The sequence below is a fragment of the Eumetopias jubatus genome, unplaced genomic scaffold, assembly GCF_037043125.1.
Source record: "Eumetopias jubatus isolate StellerSeaLion01/CBP00866 unplaced genomic scaffold, mEumJub1_p1.0 scaffold_11, whole genome shotgun sequence".
Lineage (NCBI taxonomy): Eukaryota > Metazoa > Chordata > Mammalia > Carnivora > Otariidae > Eumetopias > Eumetopias jubatus.
In genome coordinates, this window is record NW_028274817.1 from 2,755,996 (window position 1) to 2,777,602 (window position 21,607).

The 21,607-nt window shown below is 40.4% G+C and overlaps 1 protein-coding gene and 1 non-coding gene across 6 annotated transcripts in view; one reads left to right on the top strand and one right to left on the bottom strand.

The window, feature by feature from the left end:
• MTM1 (myotubularin 1) overlaps positions 1–21,607 on the bottom strand; it is a 95,287-nt gene that overhangs the window by 64,901 nt on the left and 8,779 nt on the right. For 4 of the 5 annotated variants that reach the window (XM_088028603.1, XM_028091966.2, XM_028091967.2 and 1 more), the window contains exons 2-4: positions 6,384–6,456; positions 4,052–4,124; positions 2,251–2,345 (exon numbers count right to left, since the gene is read on the bottom strand). In XM_088028603.1, the coding sequence (XP_087884729.1) occupies positions 2,251–2,345; positions 4,052–4,124; positions 6,384–6,446 (231 nt within the window). In that variant the 5' untranslated portion in view covers positions 6,447–6,456. The remainder of the gene's footprint in view (positions 1–2,250; positions 2,346–4,051; positions 4,125–6,383; positions 6,457–21,607) is intronic. The other variant, XM_028091974.2, reaches the window with a different exon arrangement.
• LOC114200025 (U6 spliceosomal RNA) lies at positions 21,365–21,466 on the top strand. Its single transcript, XR_003607382.1, has one exon. It is a non-coding gene; the product is annotated as a U6 spliceosomal RNA (small nuclear RNA).

Sequence of the window (21,607 nt, forward strand, 5' to 3'; positions counted from 1 at the left end):
ATGACTACGTTTTGAGGCTTCTGCATAACCACTTACGTGGCTTTCTTTATAGGATGTTTTCTGCCATTAGCTTCTTGCTTTTATACTTGGACTAAATGTTATAGCCGATTGGTCAAAATGTTTATGTAAAACAGTGGAAGAAGAAACAAGTTAGTAGTCGGTGTCCAATGGGCCTTTTATATACCCATTCGGTGCTAATCCCCACCTTCTACTATGCCATATGAAAACCAACTAAAGCTTGCTAAGTGCTTCCCCAATTAATTACAAAAGTCCCACGTGCTCATTCCAAGTGGAGGGGAGAAAACAGAGCATGCATAAGTCCACTCTCCAGATCTCCCAAGTACTAACACGCCTGCTGTTACTTCTTTCCAGCCTCTTTTCTACAGACAGGTTTTGCTTGGTTTATGCAGTTGAGATCATACAATCTTGCCATGGCATCACAGTTTTAAAAATTTCCCCAGTTCATCATCAGTGACAGCATAAAATGGAACCAGGCCTGCAAGGCCGGCCAACAAGCCAAGAGTCTCAGAGGGGAAAGGCACTGTAACACTTGCTTTAATTCTCATTTTTGATGACTCTTGCATATATTAGCATAAAATCTCTCAATCTGTCTCAATTTGACCCTTGGGAGCCATAAAGAATGAGTCTGATCCCTGCTCCACAGAAGGCACTTCAGACATTCCAAGGGAGCTCTGTCATGCCTCCCTTCCGTCTTTTCTTCAGATGAAACATCAACACTTATTTCAATCATCGCTCATATTGCAGCGCCTTCACAAGCCTGGTTCCCTCTGTCTGAACCCTCGCTGGTTTGCCAATGTCCCTCTTAAAACATGGCACCTGGATTTGAACACGACACTTCAGATGGGACTACAGTCTCATTTTGCTGGCCATTATATTATACTTTTGTTAGTTAAGCCTACAGGGATATTAACTTTGTCATCAATCATGCCCAATTACTGGATCAAATAAGCTTGGGCCCCTATTAAGACAGACCTGACCTCCTCCGTCCTTTGTTGGTACAACAGGTTTGTATAAAGTAAATGTTATCTACATGAAATGTATCCTTAGTTTCCCTCCAATATCCTAGTCCATTAAGACAGTTTCAAATCGCAACTGCATAGTCTAGCACATTGGCTACTTTGCCGTCTTTCACATATGGGACATGCATACTTCCTGTGGGTTCAACTGCATTGCATTAGACACACTGCAGAGGAGGGGCCCTATACAGCAAGACATTCGTTACCGCCCTTCCTGGTTGGTATCAAGGCTTTAATCCACGGTCTATAACTCCATCTAGATGTACCACCACCATGTGGCCCAAGTTTCTTAGTCATATGCCTCGATTTAATCAGGACAAGCTGTCAATAACACAGTCCTAAGGAAATTATGGGGTAAAAGCAATGACACAAAAACTACATTCCCCCAACATTCTTTACATCTCCTGTGTATAAACTGCTGTTGGGCTACTCTTCCACATACCCTGGACCTATCCATTCTTCCTTGGCCCATCCCCCAAATACAGCTGCCCCTTCAGGCTGGCCTGGACAACGGCGACCCGCTGTATGTACCGTAGGTCCTTTGGCGACAGCCATGCAGCTCTTCACTCATCCCTTCCCTTTGGGAACACCTCGTCCCCATCTCATGGTTCCATCAGTGCTACATGCCTTGAAATGCTATGGCACACATTTCATGGCCACGGAATGAAAAGGGAGATTGGCACTAAGCCACACCATAGGCATCCTAGTGCTAAACCACTATCTAGTACTTTGTGATTGACCACTTGGAAAGTTCTAGAGCAATGGGCCTTAACAAGGGATTTGCATCAGCATCCTCCTCTGTGAAGTCTCAAAACTTACAACTATACCTGGACCACAGGCCTGGACACTGTGACACAGGACATCTAGGGCATCTGTAGTGTCTGTTAAGCACCCCATGTGGTTCTCGTCTGTGCTTCTGGTAAAGAACCACTGTTCTCTACTAACTTCTCCAAACTAGCGAATGGGTCCAGTTACCAACGCCTCCCCAATGTTCTGAGGGCTAAAACTTCTTACTTTTTAAATCCACACTATTCCTACGTACACAGGTGTTAGTGGTAAATGAGCTTTGCATAAGCCAAAAATTAAGAGCCGAGAAGCAAATACATCCCCCATGTTAATCTGATCCACAGGCAACGTTGCCAGGTAGAAGAGACACAGTTTAGCATTATCTTTAACAGTTAGGGTCATCTTTATGGTCTTAGATTCTACTTACCGTTTCCAAACTTCTTAAATAAAGACGATAATTTGTGATGTAAACTCTTCCCTTAATGGGGCCATTGAAAGGACATATGTAAATAACTTCTTTGTCTATTAAGATAAAAAAAGTACCCTAAAATAATGGAAATATATACCAAGATACACAACAAATGGCACTCATTTAATATCAACTATGTGGCTAAGAATAACTACAGTAAAAAAAAGATCCCTGGAAAGGTCGAAAGGTGGGCACTGGCCACGTTTCTACATTACCGTGCCAGGTCAAGTGGGGCCAAAGGTCACCTCCAGGCACCGGCACTGCTTCCCTGAGCTTGACCAAAATGCTGGCACCACCGAGGGCAAGGTGGTAATAGCCAGAGAGCAGAAGTGAAGGTGGGGACTGCTGCCGCTACCCCCAGTGGTTGTAAAGGTAACTACGGAGCTACTTCAATTAGAAACCAGATACGGTTTGAGGTTGGCCAACCTCTAATCATGCAAACATCATGATGTTTTAAATAAACAAACGTCAGTGGTAGAAATATTCCTACAGTCTATTCTTTCTAATAGTCCAGAGAAGAGTTTTTAGCTAGATTCATTTCGATCATTTAAGGGACAGAAAACAGATGGCCAAGAGAATAGTACATCTTTAGTAGTCTCAAACATAAGGAGAGACTAAATCAGGAGACTTAATTTATTATCATAAAAAGATCTTTCTGTTATCTTTCAAGGATGTCCTTGAATGTGTTAACGGCTTTTAATTCTTTTTAACAATTTTGAAATCCCTTTCTCCTCGGGTGCTAAATGAAAAATACCCAGTAAGGCGACCTCATGCTAATTCAATACAGGACTACCTCAGTTAAGCTTCTGATGCTGATGCAGAGCACCAAAATTTCATATATGAAGGCCACCCAAAGTAAGCTATCCTCTTTGCTCTTATCCAGAATTTGGGATGGACACATGCCACTGGTTTTCAAGACTAGCATTGTGTGCAAGTCTGTGGACATGGAAGAGTTTCTCATGGTGCATGGCTAACTAACTCACAAAGGCACCACGTCTTACACCATGTTTTAGCCATTGAAGCTAAACAACCCAGACCTTAGTGAACAAACCAAAAGGTTCCCTGAAACGATGGTAACTGTATCACCACCAAATACATGGTAATCTGAGGCAAGGGTGTTGGCCCTAATATAAAATGCGAATGCCCACAACATCAGCATTTGGCTTAGAAGTTGTCAGATGCTCCTGTATTCTTAAGCCAGAATGATCTGGCCCTTCCAAAGTAGATCCCTTCCTCTTAGTATGAATTTATCATGAAAAAGATAAGTCCGCAATCGAAATACTGCATCAATATTACTAACTCCAGTTATCGGACAAACGAAAGCTATCATAAACCAATATGGTCTCCTATATTTCAAAGAGAAGACTATTTAGACGTTAAGTCTTTAGGTTGATCATTTTAAGGCATACATCCTAGGCTGGAAAACCTTTCTATTACTTGGTTCTTATAACCTCAAATCATGAGAGCTTAGAGCTCCAATAAGGGACATTCGAGAGAGAATCCACTTTTTTTTCCCCCCAAAATAATTCTCACTCTTGGGTACAGAGGGGAAAATATTACTATTCTGGATAGCATGAAACTCTTCAAAGAACTCTGATCAAGAAACTAATGCAGAGAGTTCTCCTTATGTTAACACTTTTAAACAAAGCTGGCCTATATACCTAAATCTGAGTTCTAAAGAGAAAGAGGGATTGAAGCCACCTGATCCTGCTGGGACTCTCATCAAGTGATGCAAATCCTAACTTCACAGGACCCTTACCAGTGATGCGAGTTTCTCCTGGAAGTCTAGGAACAGCCTCACTGAGGTCCCGATTAACTCCATCCCTAGAAGTCTGGAAACGAAACAGGGCATCAAAGGAATGACATTACATTTGCACAGATTTTTAAGCAACCTGGAACACAACCAACCAGAAATACACTTTGTAAAGAAAAAAAATTAGAGTGATAATTATCATTATAGAAAAGTGGCACAGAAAAAAACAAACGACCAAAAAATACAACTTAGCATCAATATTCATTAGCTGTGTTAACTTTTAGTCCGTACATAACATTAGCACACTTTTCAATATTAATTTTTAAATACCCCTTCCAGGAGCTTTACAGTGAACACTGTTCAGAAAAGTGATAAAAAGTCAGTATTAAGCATATTCTATAGACACACGCCTACTTTGGCATTTTTTTCCATACTAAATATTTAGTCATCTTATGTTAACAGCAGAAATGAAAATTTCATTTCAAGGGGGCCTTAACTGAACAACAGTAATTACAGAATCTTCCCATAATGTCAGAATCTTCCCATATGTTACTTTTTAACATATCAGGTTTCTTATTTTACTGAGATCCTTCCTCGCATAGGTCACTATATAAAGAGGAAAGGGCGGTCAAGCATTTTAACTAGGAGGGCAATCATTTCGTGTGCAAAGTTAGTATATACTTCCCACAGAGGGTTTTTGTGAATATTAAGTGAAACAAAATGCACAAGCACACTTCTGTGAATTATCAAGGGCTATGCAAATGTAAAGTATTATGCAATAAGAGAACTGTGAATTGTGTATTTAAGTAAGACATAAGCTGTCAAAGTTGGGTGCTCTGCTGGATTTTTAATGGTTTTATCATTTTTATTCAGGCACAAAAATGAAAATTCCTAACCAATTTTCAATGTTTTAGTACTTGTAAGCTAAGCATTTTAACTAGGAGGGCAAGACCAATTGTTGCCAGCCAGGAATGCCTTCCCCCATGGGGAGCGAAACCACACAACTTATATAAATGGTACGACTGGAAAGAAATCACCAGCATCCTTTAACGCTGCCCCTCACTAACCAAAAACAAGTATAACGAGCAAATGTAATACTCAGTATACCTTTTAAGGACCACAGTTCGTGGCCAGGAGAAGAAAGTATAATTCAACCACAAAATTAGGGAAACAGATGTTTGATTAACACGGATAACATGGGATTAACATAGGATATACTTTATATTAGAGTCATATTCCACAAGGACCTACAATTAGCTCCATGAAGTAACTCTTGTGTTTAGAACTGATCCTTGTACCATAATGATACCAAAATACAATTAAAACTTATAAAATCTTGGGGATGAAAAAGGTCGTTGTAGACATGACACCCAAAGCAGAAAATACAAAATACAAAAGACTGATAGATGTGATCACATAAAAAATTTAAACCTCTGTATTTCAAAATCAAAATGCCACAAATATAATAAAAAGGCCAATAATAAGCTAGGAAAAAGACCTGTAATGTATATTATAAAGAGCTGATTATCATTATATGTAAAGAACACTTATGAATCAATAGAAACACACCAAAAAGCAAACAGTCAAAGGATACGAACAGCCACTTCAAGAAAGAAATACAAATGGATAATAAACACTATTTTTTAAAAAAAGGTCACCCTCATTAGTACTCAGGGAGCTACAAATTAAAAAACACTAGTTGGCTCCCTTCTGATTGCTTAGGCATCCCTGTACACTGCTGGTGGGAGTGTAAATGAACCTTTCTGGTGGATAATTGGTAAATGCATCCAAGGCTTCAAAGGGCCATGAATAAAGCTTATTTTAAATCCGCCCCTTCCTTTCAATATATGTTGCAAAATCGCCCTCTAATTACACAATTTTCTCCTCGATACTCTGAACAATTTTTTCTTGACACTGTATTCATTTCACTCATACAACTATTTTATCATCATAATTAGAAAATAAGGCCAATATTTAGGAAGGTGTGAGAGCCTGCTCAGTGGGCCTTGGCCTTCTAATATCTCCTTCAGAAAGCTTTTAAGGCCCAGATGTTGCCTAGTATCTTAAATATAATGTCTGGCAGCAGTTCACAAAACAAAGGTTCTCAAAAATGAAGTTACGTGAAAGGATTTACAAATGCAAAACTTACTTAACACATATATGGCATTCTCTCTTTTCTGGAACAAGGTAGAATATTAAAGAAAACCACAAATATTGAAGAATGTACATTATGTGAATAATGAAATTAAATATTCAATAAGCCCGAAATGACACCTAATATGCAAATATGAGAAGAGAAATGCAGAGAAAGGGGTACAAATTAAATCTGAAAACTTACCCTCTTAATAGACTCATTCTCCAAGGAGTGTGAATTATATTTAGAAGTTGGTGCAGAAGCCATACTGGAAACTCTAGCAAAAAAAGACAACATTCAATATCAGCAGATTTTGTATGCAATTTCCAACAATGCGGCATCTGAGGTTTAAATATTGCAGCTGAGAACAAATGGTACTACACTCGACAGGCCCCATTTCCGTAGTAGTCTCCAGGGAGAATGAGACACACAAGGGACTCACCACAGCACACAGCACAGGTCACGTGAAAGAGCTCCAACAAATATATAGGGAACTGGGCAAGAACAGAAAAGGGCAGCTAAGTGTACTTGGGGGAGCTCAGTGGGAGACACTACACATACCCCCAGAATGGTTATTCATAGCGTTCAAATTGTCATCTCAAAAAATGCACTGTTTAGTAATTGTGCACCAGTCCTCAAATTTCCACACTTCTTAATTTTTAAAGATCATTTAGAAGCAGCCAAGCAGATTGGTAAAAAGGGTAGACAACTGAACTCACACTCTTTTCGCCTTTAAGAATTCAGTCTTCTCCAAATTGAGGCAATTTAAAGTGGCATGGACTTGATGGAAATCAAATTAGCAAGATTTGATTTGATCAGTATTTTCCAGGGAAAGTTTATACTTCATTTAAATAATGCATATTCATCACAATTCAGGCATAAATGAAAGCATCGTATTCAGAACATACACAGTATTTTAAAGCAAGGATTTAGACTTGTGAAGACCATTGCAACAACAGAAAACTAAGTGATGCTTTAGTTATTTTATTTCTCAAAGTTAATGACACAAAGAGATCTGTATGAAGTCACTGGGAGGTGAACCACATCAACTAGGTGACTGTGGATATTTATGGGATCTTTTTTGCCAGGCTCATTAAAAAAGCAACCACACAAAATCTAGCATGGCTAATATTAACACACCTTGGCGCAAAACCTAGAGATGTGATAGCTGCACAGTGCCAATCACTGTCCATAAGTAAGGCCCAAGAGAGGTGACAAAGATGCGCGTAAAGGTAACCACCAGGATAATGAGGCAAGGACGGCTACATGAGGACATTCTTACAAGATTAAGACTGCCAGGCTTCCCCCAGCAGAGCTCAGCTCACCAAGGGCAAGGCCGGGCATCCATCTAGGTCACGGCTGCATCCTGGCACACAGCTGGCCCTCATAACTATTTGGTCAATGAATGATTATGTACAAGATACACAATACTGTGAAACATGATGGGGTGAGCTAGTACCTTGGTTCACCAAATCCTAAAAACAATGGACTTAGGGTGCTACCCTGAGGCTTAAAAATTAAAAATTATGGCAAAATAAAATGCTTCTTTATAAACTTAAACCTGCAACTATTAAGAGGTAGTGCAATCTAAAATTAGAAATAACTTTTTAGAAAAATTAATAATTTAAAAATGAGTGAAATTCAGATAAAAGCTTAGAAAAAATAGCTTCAAAAGACCTCTCTAACCTCAAGTTCAAATCCAAGCAAAGTAACTCATTATTCTCAGAGACAGCAGAATGGATGAGACAGACTAGTGAGAGCAAGTCAGATGTTTCTGCCCTAAAATTATTCTATGTACTAAACAAGATTATATACTTGAGGGACTTTCTTCAGTAACAGATATAAAATTACTTTTTAATAATCAGATACTATAGTATTTAAAACATTTTAATAATATAAGTCAATGTTTTCAAAAAACATTAAATTACTACTGTCAAGTCAATATAAGAAATTCAAAATGCTGGGGTATACAGTCAATTCAGTCTTCACTTTCCTGTTCGTGTTTATAAGTCATAAAAGGAAGAGGACTCTTCCTATATTTTTCAATCCTCATTTAAAAAAACTTCAATTTAGGGGCACCTGGGTGGCTCAGTCGAGTGTCCCACTCGATTTCGGCTCTGGTCTTGATCTCAGAGTCGTGAGATTGAGCCCTGTGTCGGGCTCCTCACTGAGTGTAGAGTCTGCTTGTCCCTCTCCCTCTCCTCTCCTCTCTCTCTCTCTCAAATAAGTAAATAAATAAAATCTTTAAAGTAAAATAAGAAACTTCAATTTAAAATGAACTAAATATAACAGAGGAAACTCCTCACATCCCCCTTATTTCTAACTACCTAACAAGATATAACAACTAGCTACACAAGTCACCCTTCTCAAGTGTACAATTTAATGGTTTCGAGTATACCCACAGTTGTACGGCCATCCCCAGCATCAGCGTTAGAACATTCTCAGCACCCCAGAGAGAAACTCTGTACCCATTAGTCATGTATCACTCCCCACTCCTCCTGACCCTAAGTGACCACAAATCTGCTTTCTATCTCTACAGATTTGCCCATTCTGGACATTTTATATAAGGAATCATATATAGTTCACCCTTAAACAACAAAGGCTTGAACTGCGTGGGTCTACTTACACATAGATTTTTTTTATAGTACTGTAAGTTTATTTTCTCTTATGATCCCCTTAAAAACATTTTCTCTAGCTCGCTTTTATTTTAAGAATACAGTATGTAACACAGACAACATAAAAAAATATGTGCTAATCAAATGTCTACACACTTACATGTGTATTTTCAACTGCGTGGGGGGCTAAGGCCCCTAACTCCCATGTTGTTCAAGGCTCAACTGTAATACACAGTCTTTGTTCAAGGGTCAACTGTAATAGGTCTAAAGTCCTGATACTTTAGAGTTGCACCAGAAACTGCTATTATTAAAAGCTGGATCAAGCACAAATCTGAGAAATCCAGGGGTCCAAGTAACATGGGTCAGTTCCATGAGGTTTGCTTTAAAATGTCATAGGTGAACCTTTCTGGTGAATGGTTCCAATTGACCCCTGATGCACAGAAGCTGGAACAGCATGATGATGGAGAGCACAGATGTTAGAGGCAACTCCATTCAAATCCTGACTCTGCAACTCACTATTTGACCTTGGGCGGGTGATTCAACCTTCCCACTATTCAGGCCTTCGGCTGCTACTATCTCTGTGATTTTGCAGCACAGATGGGCAAAATGAATACATACATGGGACGGGCTCAGAACAGGGTTCTGGTATATACATTAACAAATTATTAGCATTTTTTTTCAATTATGAAAGGATACTTATTGAATGCTGACCCTGTAAAAAATTATTCTACAAATTAGTCTTGACCCTATAAATACTAGCTAGAAAGTTAACTAGCACAGGGATAGTGCATGGCCAGCGATGACCTAGTTATAAAGCTTCTCTTTAAAAAGTACATGAAAATACCCTTTTGGTTACATTTTGCCCCAGGACCCCTAAAGATCGAGTTTTCATCCTTTTTATCTAAAAAACACTGAATTTAGGCTACCCTGGCTTTAAAGTGAAATTGAAACTTAATTCCTGTATCTATTTATATCTATCTACACACACACACACACACACACACACACACACACACACACTACAGGAATCTAACCAAAGGTAGATATCTCTCATTTTTGATCGTGAAAAAAACTTTTGTCATGCTTTCAGCCCAATCCTCTATGACAGAGATGACCAGAAGAGCCCAGAGGATGTGTGAAAAGGACCGGTGCACGTTAATGGCAGGTCAGCTCTAGCCTAGGCCTCTGCACTAACACCAGAGTGTCCTTTCCACCCAGGGAAAAGTGCTTCCAAGTGTCTCTATTTTGAAGAAACCACGTTGGATGTGACTGGCGCCAATCCCAGCAGAAATGGAGTTTTAGACTAAGAAGTAGTTAGGAAAACTCAACTCATCTAGGCAAACAATCATTGGGGGCCCCAAACTCCTTCAAATAAAGTTACATAAAGGTGGCATCATTTAATAAATCAAATGTGAAAGTCACAAGATGGTCTTAATTGGATCTCTCTTGACATGCAAGACAACTAAACTCAAAGGTCTCGTGGTGTCACTCTTTGCCCCTCCTACACTGTCCTCCTCAGCTCTCTTCCCCATCTGTCTCCCACCCTCCACCCTTCTTTCTCTGCCTCTCTCTGTCCGTCTCTTCTCCCTAGCACCTGCCACCTTTCAGATAATCCGTTGTTACTGTCTGCCTCCCCCCAGCAGAATACAAGCCTCCAGCAGATGGGGATTCTGGTCTGTTGTACTTACCGCTGCAGTTACAGCATCTTTTGACGGTGCCTGGCACCTAGCAGGTACTCAGTAAGTGCTGGTTACATGAATAAATGGACTGGGCAATACAGAGCTGGCCCAAGACCTGAACCGTTGTTCACCCAATATTTCATTTAAGCCAGAAGTTCATGCAACCTTAAGAAAATGGTAGAACAAATCCTTGGCCAATCAAGATGCTCAAGGCAGGATGGCTCTGGGTAGCAGAGTGGCAGCACTAACTTATGCTGCTTTGAAGCAATTTGCACCACCAAGAACTGGAGTGCTGCTGGCCTCCACTATAGACTTTTCCCCTGAAACAGATCTTCCAAATTCAGGTAGGGAAACCTCTTCCCCCATACCCTGCTTCCAGACTAAGAACCTGTTCCCCTCACTGTTGCATATGAAAAACAGAATTCCACAAAACACCTGCAGCAGACATAACTATAAACACTTTCAAACGAAGGTGGGCCATCTTTGCCCTTATTATATACATCTCAAAGCAGTAGAATTAGAAAACAGTTTCGATCTCCACCTCATAGGGCCTTTGTAAGCAAAATCTAAATTCCAATGGAAGCTCTAGTTCCCATGGTCACCTGACTGGAGATCAATGGCCCTCAATCAGTGGTCTAGGCGAACTTCCCATGTACAAACAGTGATAAAAGGTATGCAGGCCTTGTTTGGATTTTACTCAGTGTGCTTTCTTACTCTGTGTTGACGTATAAATGAAGTTTAAAGATAGTTTTTCTCTGGAGGCTCCCTTGAAAGCTGTGGAAAGCTACCCAGTCTGAAAACCCATTTCTAAAGCCTGCCAGTGAGCAAGAAGTTGTGCGTAAGCAACCTCTGGGTCCAGAAATACAAATCTTTCTGAAGGCGCTCTCTTTACTTGGAAGTCTGTTTTGGAAAAAAAAAAAAAAGCCACATACTTAGGACAGTGCTGCTTAATACCACTAGACCCAATGCTCCCTTTGTTATTAAAGCAAATTCCCGTAAAGCCCCCTTTGCTAGCCTGAAATGAAAACCATAGATATTATCAACCTACACACAATTTCAACAAGTAATCAATATAATGCCTAAACTCTAGTATAAAGGAGAAACAAAAGGACAGTGATTTATAATAAAATAATGCATTTTTCTTTTAAAAATTTTACTTTAAGATTTATTTATTTGAGAGAGAGAGAGAGAGAGAGAGAGAGAGAGAGAGAGAGAGAGAGAGAGGGTGTTACAGGCGAGGAGGAACGGCAAAGAGAGGGAGACAAGCAGACTCAGGGCACGATCCCAGGACCTTGAGACCATGACCTGAGCCAAAACCAAGAGCTGGAAGCTCAACCAACTGAGCCACCCAGGCGCCCCTAAAAAATTTGTTTAAATAATGTATTTTTCAATACATTACACTAAAATAAAAGCACCCCCCATTTCCAATTTGGCCTCTAGGGGGAGTGTCACCCCCAATGAGAAGTACTCAAGAATTCCCTTAGGTACCTGGAGTGCCTGTATACACAGAATTTACTAAATTAACTTATTCTGATTTTTGCATTAAAGTTGCTTTGACTACAGACCACCGAGGAGGCAAGAATATGAAAAGGATGCCTTGAGAAACCACTCTGCACAAAAGGGAAATGTTCCTATCCCAGCCATTTTGAGACCAGGTACACTATCAAGTTCCATATGTGCTCAACCCACATGAAAACAAACGATGCTCTGTAAAACTACGAGTTTATCTCATTTTTATACATCTTCCTTCACACAGGGGTTGGCAAACTTTTTCTGTAAAGGGACAGACAGTAAATATTTTAGGCTTTGTGGGCCATCTGGACTCTGTTACGGCTCCTAAACTCTGTTGTAGCATTAAAACAGCAAAAGGCAGGGTCGCCTCACTGGCTCAGTCCGTAGAGCATGCGACTCTTGATCTTGGGGGCATGAATGAGTTCAAGCCCCATGTTGGGCATTGAGCTTACTAAAAGAAATAAATAAATAAAACAGCAAAAGGCAATAGGGAAATGAAGGGGTGTGCCTGTATTCCAGTAAGATTTTATTTACAAAGACAGGCTGTCACCCTCTGCCTTAAACTATTAAAATAAATGACTTCCAAATGAACTTTCTTTGCCCAAAGTTAACAATCGTGCTCTTTTAAACTAAAACATAAGCTATTAGCCATCCCCCATTCGTAGCTTATACCTTATAAAAATACACTATGACCAGCTGCAAAACTGTGTGATATGGTTGAAAAAAGAAAGGGATTCTGTATTCAGACCCGTTTGTGTTTCAAATCCCAACGCTGCGGCTTGATTAATAATAATAGTTATGCACCGTTGGACAAACTACAGTTCCTGGTCCATGAAATGCGCATGATACTACCACAGCAGATGGCAACACGGAGGCACTCAAATACCAAGTCTCCTCCTCCTACGAGAGATGTATGATGAACTCTAAGTCATTCCTCAAACTGGTGCTAATACACTTGGCTGGAATTTCCATAAAATATATGATGTCTAACACTGCCTAACCATCCTGCACACACACTTTCTAAGATGATCCACCTGATCTTGGCGAGGCTCTGAATAGCTTTAAAGTAGTTTATCCTTAAAGCATGCCGACTTCCATTAAAAAAAATAGAAAAACAGAACACTTGACTCCTAGCCCAGGGACACTTTCCACGGGATCCCTAACATGAGGACCTCACCTCATTACCTTCTATTTTGGCTCAAGGATCTAGAAATATGCTAGAGGTTTCTCAGAGTAAATCTCTGCTTATCCCACAACAGTACCTGCCCCCACAACAGTACCTACCTTGTCAAGGCAAGTGGCTTATTGTTCAAATAGACACGTCACACATATGCATCACAGCTCCTCAATTTGTCTCAGCTCAAATCTCAGGGCTAAAGGGGTTTCATTTTGATGATTCTTCTTTGGAAATTACAAAATGTTAAAAAGTATTTCATTTAGAAATTCACTCTTTGTATCAGTCTGATATTTACTATTCATTTTATTTTTTAAAGATTTATTTGAGAGAGAGAGCGAGCGAGAGCAATAGAGTGTGAGCAGGGAGAAGGGCAGAGGGGCAGAGGGGCAGGAAGGACAAGCAGCCTCCGGCACTGAGCCCGAAACGGTGCTAGATCTCACAACCCTGAGATCATGACCTGAGCCGAAATCAGGAGTCCGACACTTAACCACTTAACCGACTGGGCCACCCAGGTGCCCCTACTATTCATTTTAAGATCACAATACACTTACTTCTACTTCTTTAAATGCTGCAAAGACCTGTGGCTAAAAGCAATACAATTCAGATCCAGTGTAGAATGCTTTTTGAATCATTTTTTCCAATGGTTAGTGATGGATTTGAACTGATCCACTCACCCTATTACTTGGTTCCCCTCATGACAAATGGCACATCAAGACAGCTGATTGGCTTCAGCAGCATGAGCGGTGGCCATCGAACAAGGTAACTTTCAAAATGCTTCCTGAATTGAAATGGTATGCTATATAAACTCTTAGAAAAGTCAACTACCCTCAGGTTCACTTTTTTTAATGTAAAAAGGCTACCTAGTAATATCACATACACTTAAACAAATCATTGAATCCACGAATGGATTTTGTAACTGTCAAATACCTGCCAGTAAACAAAGTTTTAAAATAGGAACAAGATCAAGTTCCCCATCCACCTGCCAATTTCAAAACTCATGAACCCAGCTAATGTACTCCATGATAAAACTGCATTTTGTTGAACTATTTTTTCCTGTGAGAAACTACTGCAAAAAGTCCACTTTAAATTTGTAAGTGAAAAGTACCTTCTTAAGCAAAAGTTAAGACCACTAATTGTCGAAGGTCAGAGTAAACATAGGGAAACAGTCAGCACTACGGTAGTAATGAAGGTGCCTGTCCAGAACATCTCCTTACTCTCCAAGGACCTTCTCAGACTGGCGTTCCTGACAAAGATTCCTCCAACCGGAATCAGTGGTGAAGGGGGAGGGATGGAAAGGAACTCAAGGGCAGATGTGCAGTTCCTAGAAAAACAGGGGGAGGATGGAAGGCCGAAGATGATAACCTTCCACTCAGACCAATTCCTCCAGTCCTCCAGGCACTTTTACTGGAGGCAGCACAGGAGCCTTGTTGGCCCTGGGTCCTTATTTACCTGCTTCAAGATACAGGAAGCTTTACCTGACATCCCCGTGGGCACGGGTGCGTGCGCACGCATGCACACACACGCACGCACACACACACACACACCTTGCTTCTCCATACATTGTACAGATTTCTAGTATTTCACTTCTCAGGCTGTACTGTACTTATCCATTGACACTTTGTGCTGTTCCATCTGCGCTTCCTAAGGGCCAGGGCTGTTTCACCTTGTGGCACCAGCACGCAACAGCCTGGGCACTCAGTCTATGAATCAATGAATACAGTATTACCCTCACAAACTTTCATTACTTTGGAGACATTAGTCTTCAGCTATTAAAGGTACCCCTCCCTCCCTCCCTAGGGCTGATTTTTGTGTTTATCGCTCCTTTGCATATCTGTGTCATTTTTCATAAATATAAATATCCCTAAGTGATGTTGCTTTCGTGTGGTTTTGGCCTTTTACACATAAATGAAATCATTCCACATTCTTCTGTCTGTTATTTTGCTCACACAGCATGGTTGGGAGAGCCATATATACGTAGACGTGCGGAGCTATGTTCCACACATTTTCACTGCCACACAGAAGTCCGTTGTTCCACACCACGTCTTCTGAACTGGTTCCAGGTTTTGCTATTACAAACTCTTCTGCTACAAACATCTTATAAATGTCTCCCACTTCTGGCACAATTGTAGGAGAACTGCAATGGTATTTTTGTGTCAGATTTCCCAATACCTTTGTCTGATTTGCTGTAAATATATTTTTGAATTATATGGAGAAGATGGATAATGGATGAAAATATAGGCAAACCAACCACTGGAGATGAAATCTCAGGGTCATCAACACTCTAATTCAAGCAGCAAGGGGGAAAAAGGCAAAATAATGGATGGCAATCTCTGAGTTTCCTGGGGCTACTCTAACAAAGTACCACAAACCAGACAGCTTACAAGAGAAATTTCTTCTCTCAAGTTCCAGAGGCTATGAGTCTGAAATCATGGTATCTGCTGGGCTATGCTCCTCTGAAGGCACTCGGGGAGGATCCTTCCTTGCTTCTTCCTAGCTTCTGGTGGTGGCTGGCAGTCCCTTGCATTCCTTGGCCTGTAGCTGCATCACTCCGATCTCTGTCACACAGAGTTGTCCCCATATGTCTGTGTCTTCACATGGTCTTCTTCTCTCTCATAAGGACGTTGGTCATATTGGATTAAGGGCCCACCCGACTCCAGTATGATCTCAACTAGTTATATCTACAATGACCCTATTTCAAAGTAAGGTCCCATTATGAGGCACTGGGGGCTAGGCCTAGCAACATATCTTTTAGGGGAATGCAATCCAACGCATAACAGGCAAGAGATTAGCTACAGAAATTAATAATCTACAGAATGGTCACGTCAACATATGGTTACATTCAGGATAATTTAGTCTGTCAAACTGTCTATAAGGATTCACTAAATACCTATTAAATTAACCAGCACTAAAATATTAATATAGCTTCTGAGAAAAAATAATGAAATGACACCAGGCTAACTATTTCTGAGGCACTCCTTGCTCAGCATATGTAATTATTTCCAAAGAGGTCCAAAATCAGTTAATAAATATATACTGGGCAATTACTCTGGACCACAGTAGGAAGTTCTAAAAAAAAACTGAGATATATCTTCAAGGAGCTAGCAACTGAGTTGGGGAGATGAATAAATATAAGTGAAATAGCAATGAAGGTAATGAATAGATAGAAATTAAATAGTAATAAAGCCAAACATATAGGTGATACTACAATTAAAAATCAAAATAGAACATCTGCTCGTGGATAATGATCATGGCTTTCATTTACTGACCCCCTACTATGTGCCAGGCATTGTTCTAAGCATAGATGAACTCATTCGATCCCCCCACCCAACAACCTTAGAACCCTAGTATTACTATCTTCATATCAAAACACACAACCCCGGGAAATAGGAAGGTTAAAGAACATGTCCACCAAGAACTGTCAAAGCTAGAATTCAAATCCAGTCAGTCTGACCCTCTTGCCCACTAACAGATATTTGTGGCTCTGGTTCTCTGGTAGATGGTCAAATGAGAAATGAGGAATGCTTCATGCTTTCACAGCTGAATACAAAAGGTTTTTTTGGGAATGCCATTTCTACGTGATAAAACTGGATGGTCACAAACAGGAACTCTAGCCTCCATTTAACAGACGAGTAAACAAATAGTGCCTCTTCTCCCCACGTCCGTGTTTCGGAGGCACTGAACCAGTACCTTCTTTCTTGTTTGCCCACTGCGATATTACTTTGTATCATGGAAGAGTGTTTTCAAAATATATCAAAAAGATGGAAAAACTTCATTATTAGTGGACAAAAATCAAATAAAGACCCCATGAGGTACAACTGTGATGTAAGGGGGCCTTTGTTAAAATGCCTAGCAGAGCATATGGAGCTGGAGTTCTTCAAAGCAGGCCCTTTTGGTGATGTGCACTTACTCCAGTAACACTGCCACTATTCAAAGTATTTTTTAAAAGATTCTATTTATTTATTTGAGAGAGCACACGTGAGAGCATGAGTGGGGGGGGAGGGACAGAGGGAGAGGGAGAAGCAGACTCCCCACTGAGCAGGGGGCCCAACGTGGGACTCGATACTGGACTCGATCCCAGGACCCCAAGATCATGACCTGAGCCAAAGGCAGACACTTAACCAGCTGAGCCACCCAGGTGCCCCATCACCATTCAAAGTATTCTTCCAGTTCTTCTCTTGAAACTGCCTTTAGAGTTTAGAGCTACAGAAGACATCATCTCATGAATTTTATCACATCTCAGTTTTTCAATGAAAAATAATGCTTCCCACTGCATGGGTGCCCACTCTTTTTAACAGATGAGCCTCATTTTGGCCTGAAGCCAAATGCCCAGTCCTCACTCAAAGATTTGACACCACTGAGGATATTTTTTAAAAGGTACCTGAAGGCAATTCCAAAGAGTTCCAGAAACAGCCTGGATAGTTTTAGAGTTTCCTGCCCCTTCTCTACATGGGCCAGAAGGAAAAAGCAGCAGGTGAGGTTTTTGAATGTGGCCAACTGCTGCAAATGCTGGGCATGATACATCTTTATGAGTCCTCATTTACGAGAGCAGGTTGACCTTGAAGGTTAGCAGAGATCAGCAACAGGACTAGCTAGCCTGCTGAATAGGCAATTTGCCATAATAGTTAAGTGTCCAAAGGGATCTCCAAAGATTGGCTTCATTAGATGCCTTGGAGATTCAGAAAGAGAACGACATGCAGTGACCCAGAGTAGGGCAATCGGTCATAAGTACAGTGGTCAATCACCCAAGCCGTACAAGAAGGTGAAGGGCCGAACACATGAAAACACACACACACACACACACACACACACACTTCTGAAGCTTGGCACTATTAGCAGGGAGAAGGTTTTCATAGATGTGAGAAAATAATCTAAGGAAAAAGGGAGAAATAAAAAAGGCAAGGAGATGAAGAGGAACCAAAACAGGTGTCAGAAGGACAGCAAACAGAAGATGAAGAATCGCCAGTACTGTAACAATGACATATACACATCTGACAGAGAATTCCCAGGGCTTTGGAAGGAGCAATATATGCTGCTCCATAGAAGAAAAAAAAATTCCCATGCTCCAGATGGAAATTCTCTTATCAACACCAGGAGGAAAAGCTGGATAGTGGTGGTTGGTAAGGGATACTAATGTGGTGATTATGTCGAGTCGACAAGGCTATTCATGACGTATACCATCTTCCTAAAGCTTGTATCTGAGACATGGCTTCTACAAACATAATTCAAAATCTAATCATGATTTAAAAAAAAAAGACTCTCAGCAAACTAGGAATAGTCAAGAGCACCTATGAAAAACCTACAGCTGGGGCACCTGGGTGGCTCAGTCATTAAGCCTCTGCCTTCGGCTCAGGTCATGATCCCAGGGTCCTGGGTTCGAGCCCCACATCGGGCTCCCTGCTCAGCAGGAAGCCTGCTTCTCCCTCTCTCACTCTCCGAGCTTGTGTTCCCTCTCTCGCTGTGTTTCTCTCTCTGTCAAATAAATCTTTAAAAAAAAAAAAAAAAGAAAAACCTATAGCTAATATCATATTTAATGATGAAAGATGGAATGCTTTCCCACTAAGTGTGGGAACAAGGCAAGGGTGGTTGCTCTTATTGCTTGCATTCCATAGCTCTTAGAGATCCTAGCAAGTTTAATAAGGTAAGAAATGAAAGTCGTAACATATTGGAAGTAAAATCGTATTCACAGACAACATGGTCATGTATGCAAAAAATCCCAAGAATACTGTAGAAGAACTACTAGAACTGGTAAATTTAGGAAGGTTGCAGGATATGCAGGTCAACATAAAAACCCATTATATTTGTATTGCTAGCAATGAACAAACGGACATGGAAGTGTAAAAAAAAACCATCTGCATAATATTAAAAAAAATGAAATCTTTAGGGATACATTTAACAAAATGTATACAAGAACCATGCATGGAAAACTATAAAACACTGCTGAGAGAAATTAAAGAAGACCTAAGTACATGGAAATACATATCCCGCTCAAGGATCAGAAGACTCAATATTGGTATGATGTCAATATTGATCTAGAGATTTGATGCCATCCCTATGAAATCCCAATGGGCTTTGTTGCAGAAATTGACAAGACAATTCTGAAATTTATATGGAAAGGCAAAGGACCAAGAATAGCTGAAACAACTTTGAAGGGGGAAAAAAAAAAAGTTGGAGTACTTCCACTATCCAATTTCCAGACTTACTAAAAATGCCTCAGTAATCAAGACAGTGTGATACTGGCAGGACCAGTTAGCCTGCCCAGCAGGCAGCTTGCCATAATAAAAAAGTGTCCAAAGGAATTGCCAAAGACTGGCTTCAGGATTAGACCCATCTTTTGGAGGTCCTAGCAACAGTCAACTGATTTCCAACAAAGGTACCAAGGTAATTCAGTGGGAAAAGGACAGTCTTTTCCACCAATGATGCTGGAGCAATTTGATATCCATATAGAAAAATAAGTGAATATTGACCCTTACTTCATACAATATACAAAATCGAGTCGAAATGAAGCATAGAAGTATTAGTTTTAGGGGCACCTGGGTGGCTCAGTCGGTTAAGCATCTGACTCTTGATTTTGGCTCAGGTCATGATCTCAGGGTTGTGAGATGGAGACCCATGTCGGACTCCACACTCAGCCTGCAGTCTACTTGGGGTTCTCTCCCTCCATCTCCCTCTGCCCTTCCCCCTCCACTGCTTGCACACGCTCGCTCTCTCTCAAATAAATAAATCTTTTTAAAAAAGTATCAGTTTTAGATTACTGCATAACAAACTTAGTAGTTGTAAACAACATACATTAACCATCATGCAGTTTCTGTGGGTCATGGGTCAGGAGTTGGCACAGGTTAACTGGATCCTCTCCTCAAGGTCTCACAGGCTGTAAACTCAAGGGAAGGGGATTATACAGGGTATGAACCTGTGGGGGTGGGGGAGACACAAGAGATCTAAACATAAATAAGTACTAAAACTACAAAAGTCCTAGAGGGAGACACAAGGGAAAATCTTTATGAACTTAGGTTAGGCAAAGATTTCTTAGAACACAAAAAGCATAAACCTGAAGAGGAAAAAAATGATAAACCTGACATCATCAAAATTAAAAACCTTGCTCTTTCAAAGGCACAATTAAGAAAGTGAAAGGGTAAGCTGCAGTTTGAAAGTATCTGCCAATCATCTCATAAAGGTCTTACAATCAAAATATATAAAAAAACTCTTAAAATTTAATAAGACAGGCAATCCAATAAGAAACAGGCAAAAGATTTGAACAAACACTTCACCAAAGATGTACGAATGGCTAACGAGCCTGTGAAGACACTCATTGCCCATCATTAGTCATTGGGAACATGCAAATTAAAATCACAGTGAGCTACAATTACACACCCACTAGAACGGCTACAATTTAACCAGACAGACAATAACAAGAGTTGAGGATATGGGCCCAAGCAGAACTCTCATACTTTACTTTGCTAGTGGGAATGCAAATTGGCACAAGCACTTTGGAAAATAGTATGACGGTTTCTTGTAAAGTTAAACATACACTAAGCATACCGCCCAGCGATGCCCCACCTAAGTATTTACACAAATGAAAACACAAGTCCACACAAAGACTCGTAAGCAAATGTTCATTGCAGCTTTATTCACCATGGCCAAAAACTCAGTCAACTCAAATGTTCATCAACTAGTGAATAAACAACTGTGGAACACTGCTCAACAACAGAAAGTCACCAACTGTGGATCTGTGAGCAAACATGGATGAATTTGAAAAGCATTACGCTAAGTGAAAGAAGCCAACCACAAAACACTATATAAACCTACCCTCAACACATCTCAAAGACTTGCTGGTATTCAGACCACAGTCCCTAACCATAACGCAGTGAAGTTAGAAATCAGTTCTAAAAATATCTAGAAAATGTATTTGTAAATTTAAAAATATACTTCTAAACCTACAGGTGAATGAAATAATCACAACAGAAATGAGACTATCCTAGAACTAAATAATAATAATTCTAATGTTTTGAAACATCCAAACCACAAAATAAATCCAAAGAGAGGAGAAAATGAAGAGTGATTTCCAGGATATAATTTTAAGTGGGGGGAAAAAAAGAGGCTGAACGGTGTATGTAATATGCTTTTTTGGTGTAAGGGGGGAAATGCAAATGTGTGTGTGCGCGCGCGCGCGCGTGCGCGCGCACTCACAACAAACAAAACAGAAGAGTGCGCGCTTCGGCAGCACATATACTAAAATCGGAACAATACAGACATTAGCATGGCCTCTGCTCAAGGATGGCACAAATTTGTGAAGCGTTCTATATTAAAAAAAAAGAACAAACAGAAGGATAAACTAAAACCTAATAATGTTGATTACCGGGGACGGGGTGGGGGAAACAGAATGCCGGGCAAGAGGCAGGGAGGGAAGGCTTTTCAGAATACACCCTGATGTAAATTTAATTTTAAAAT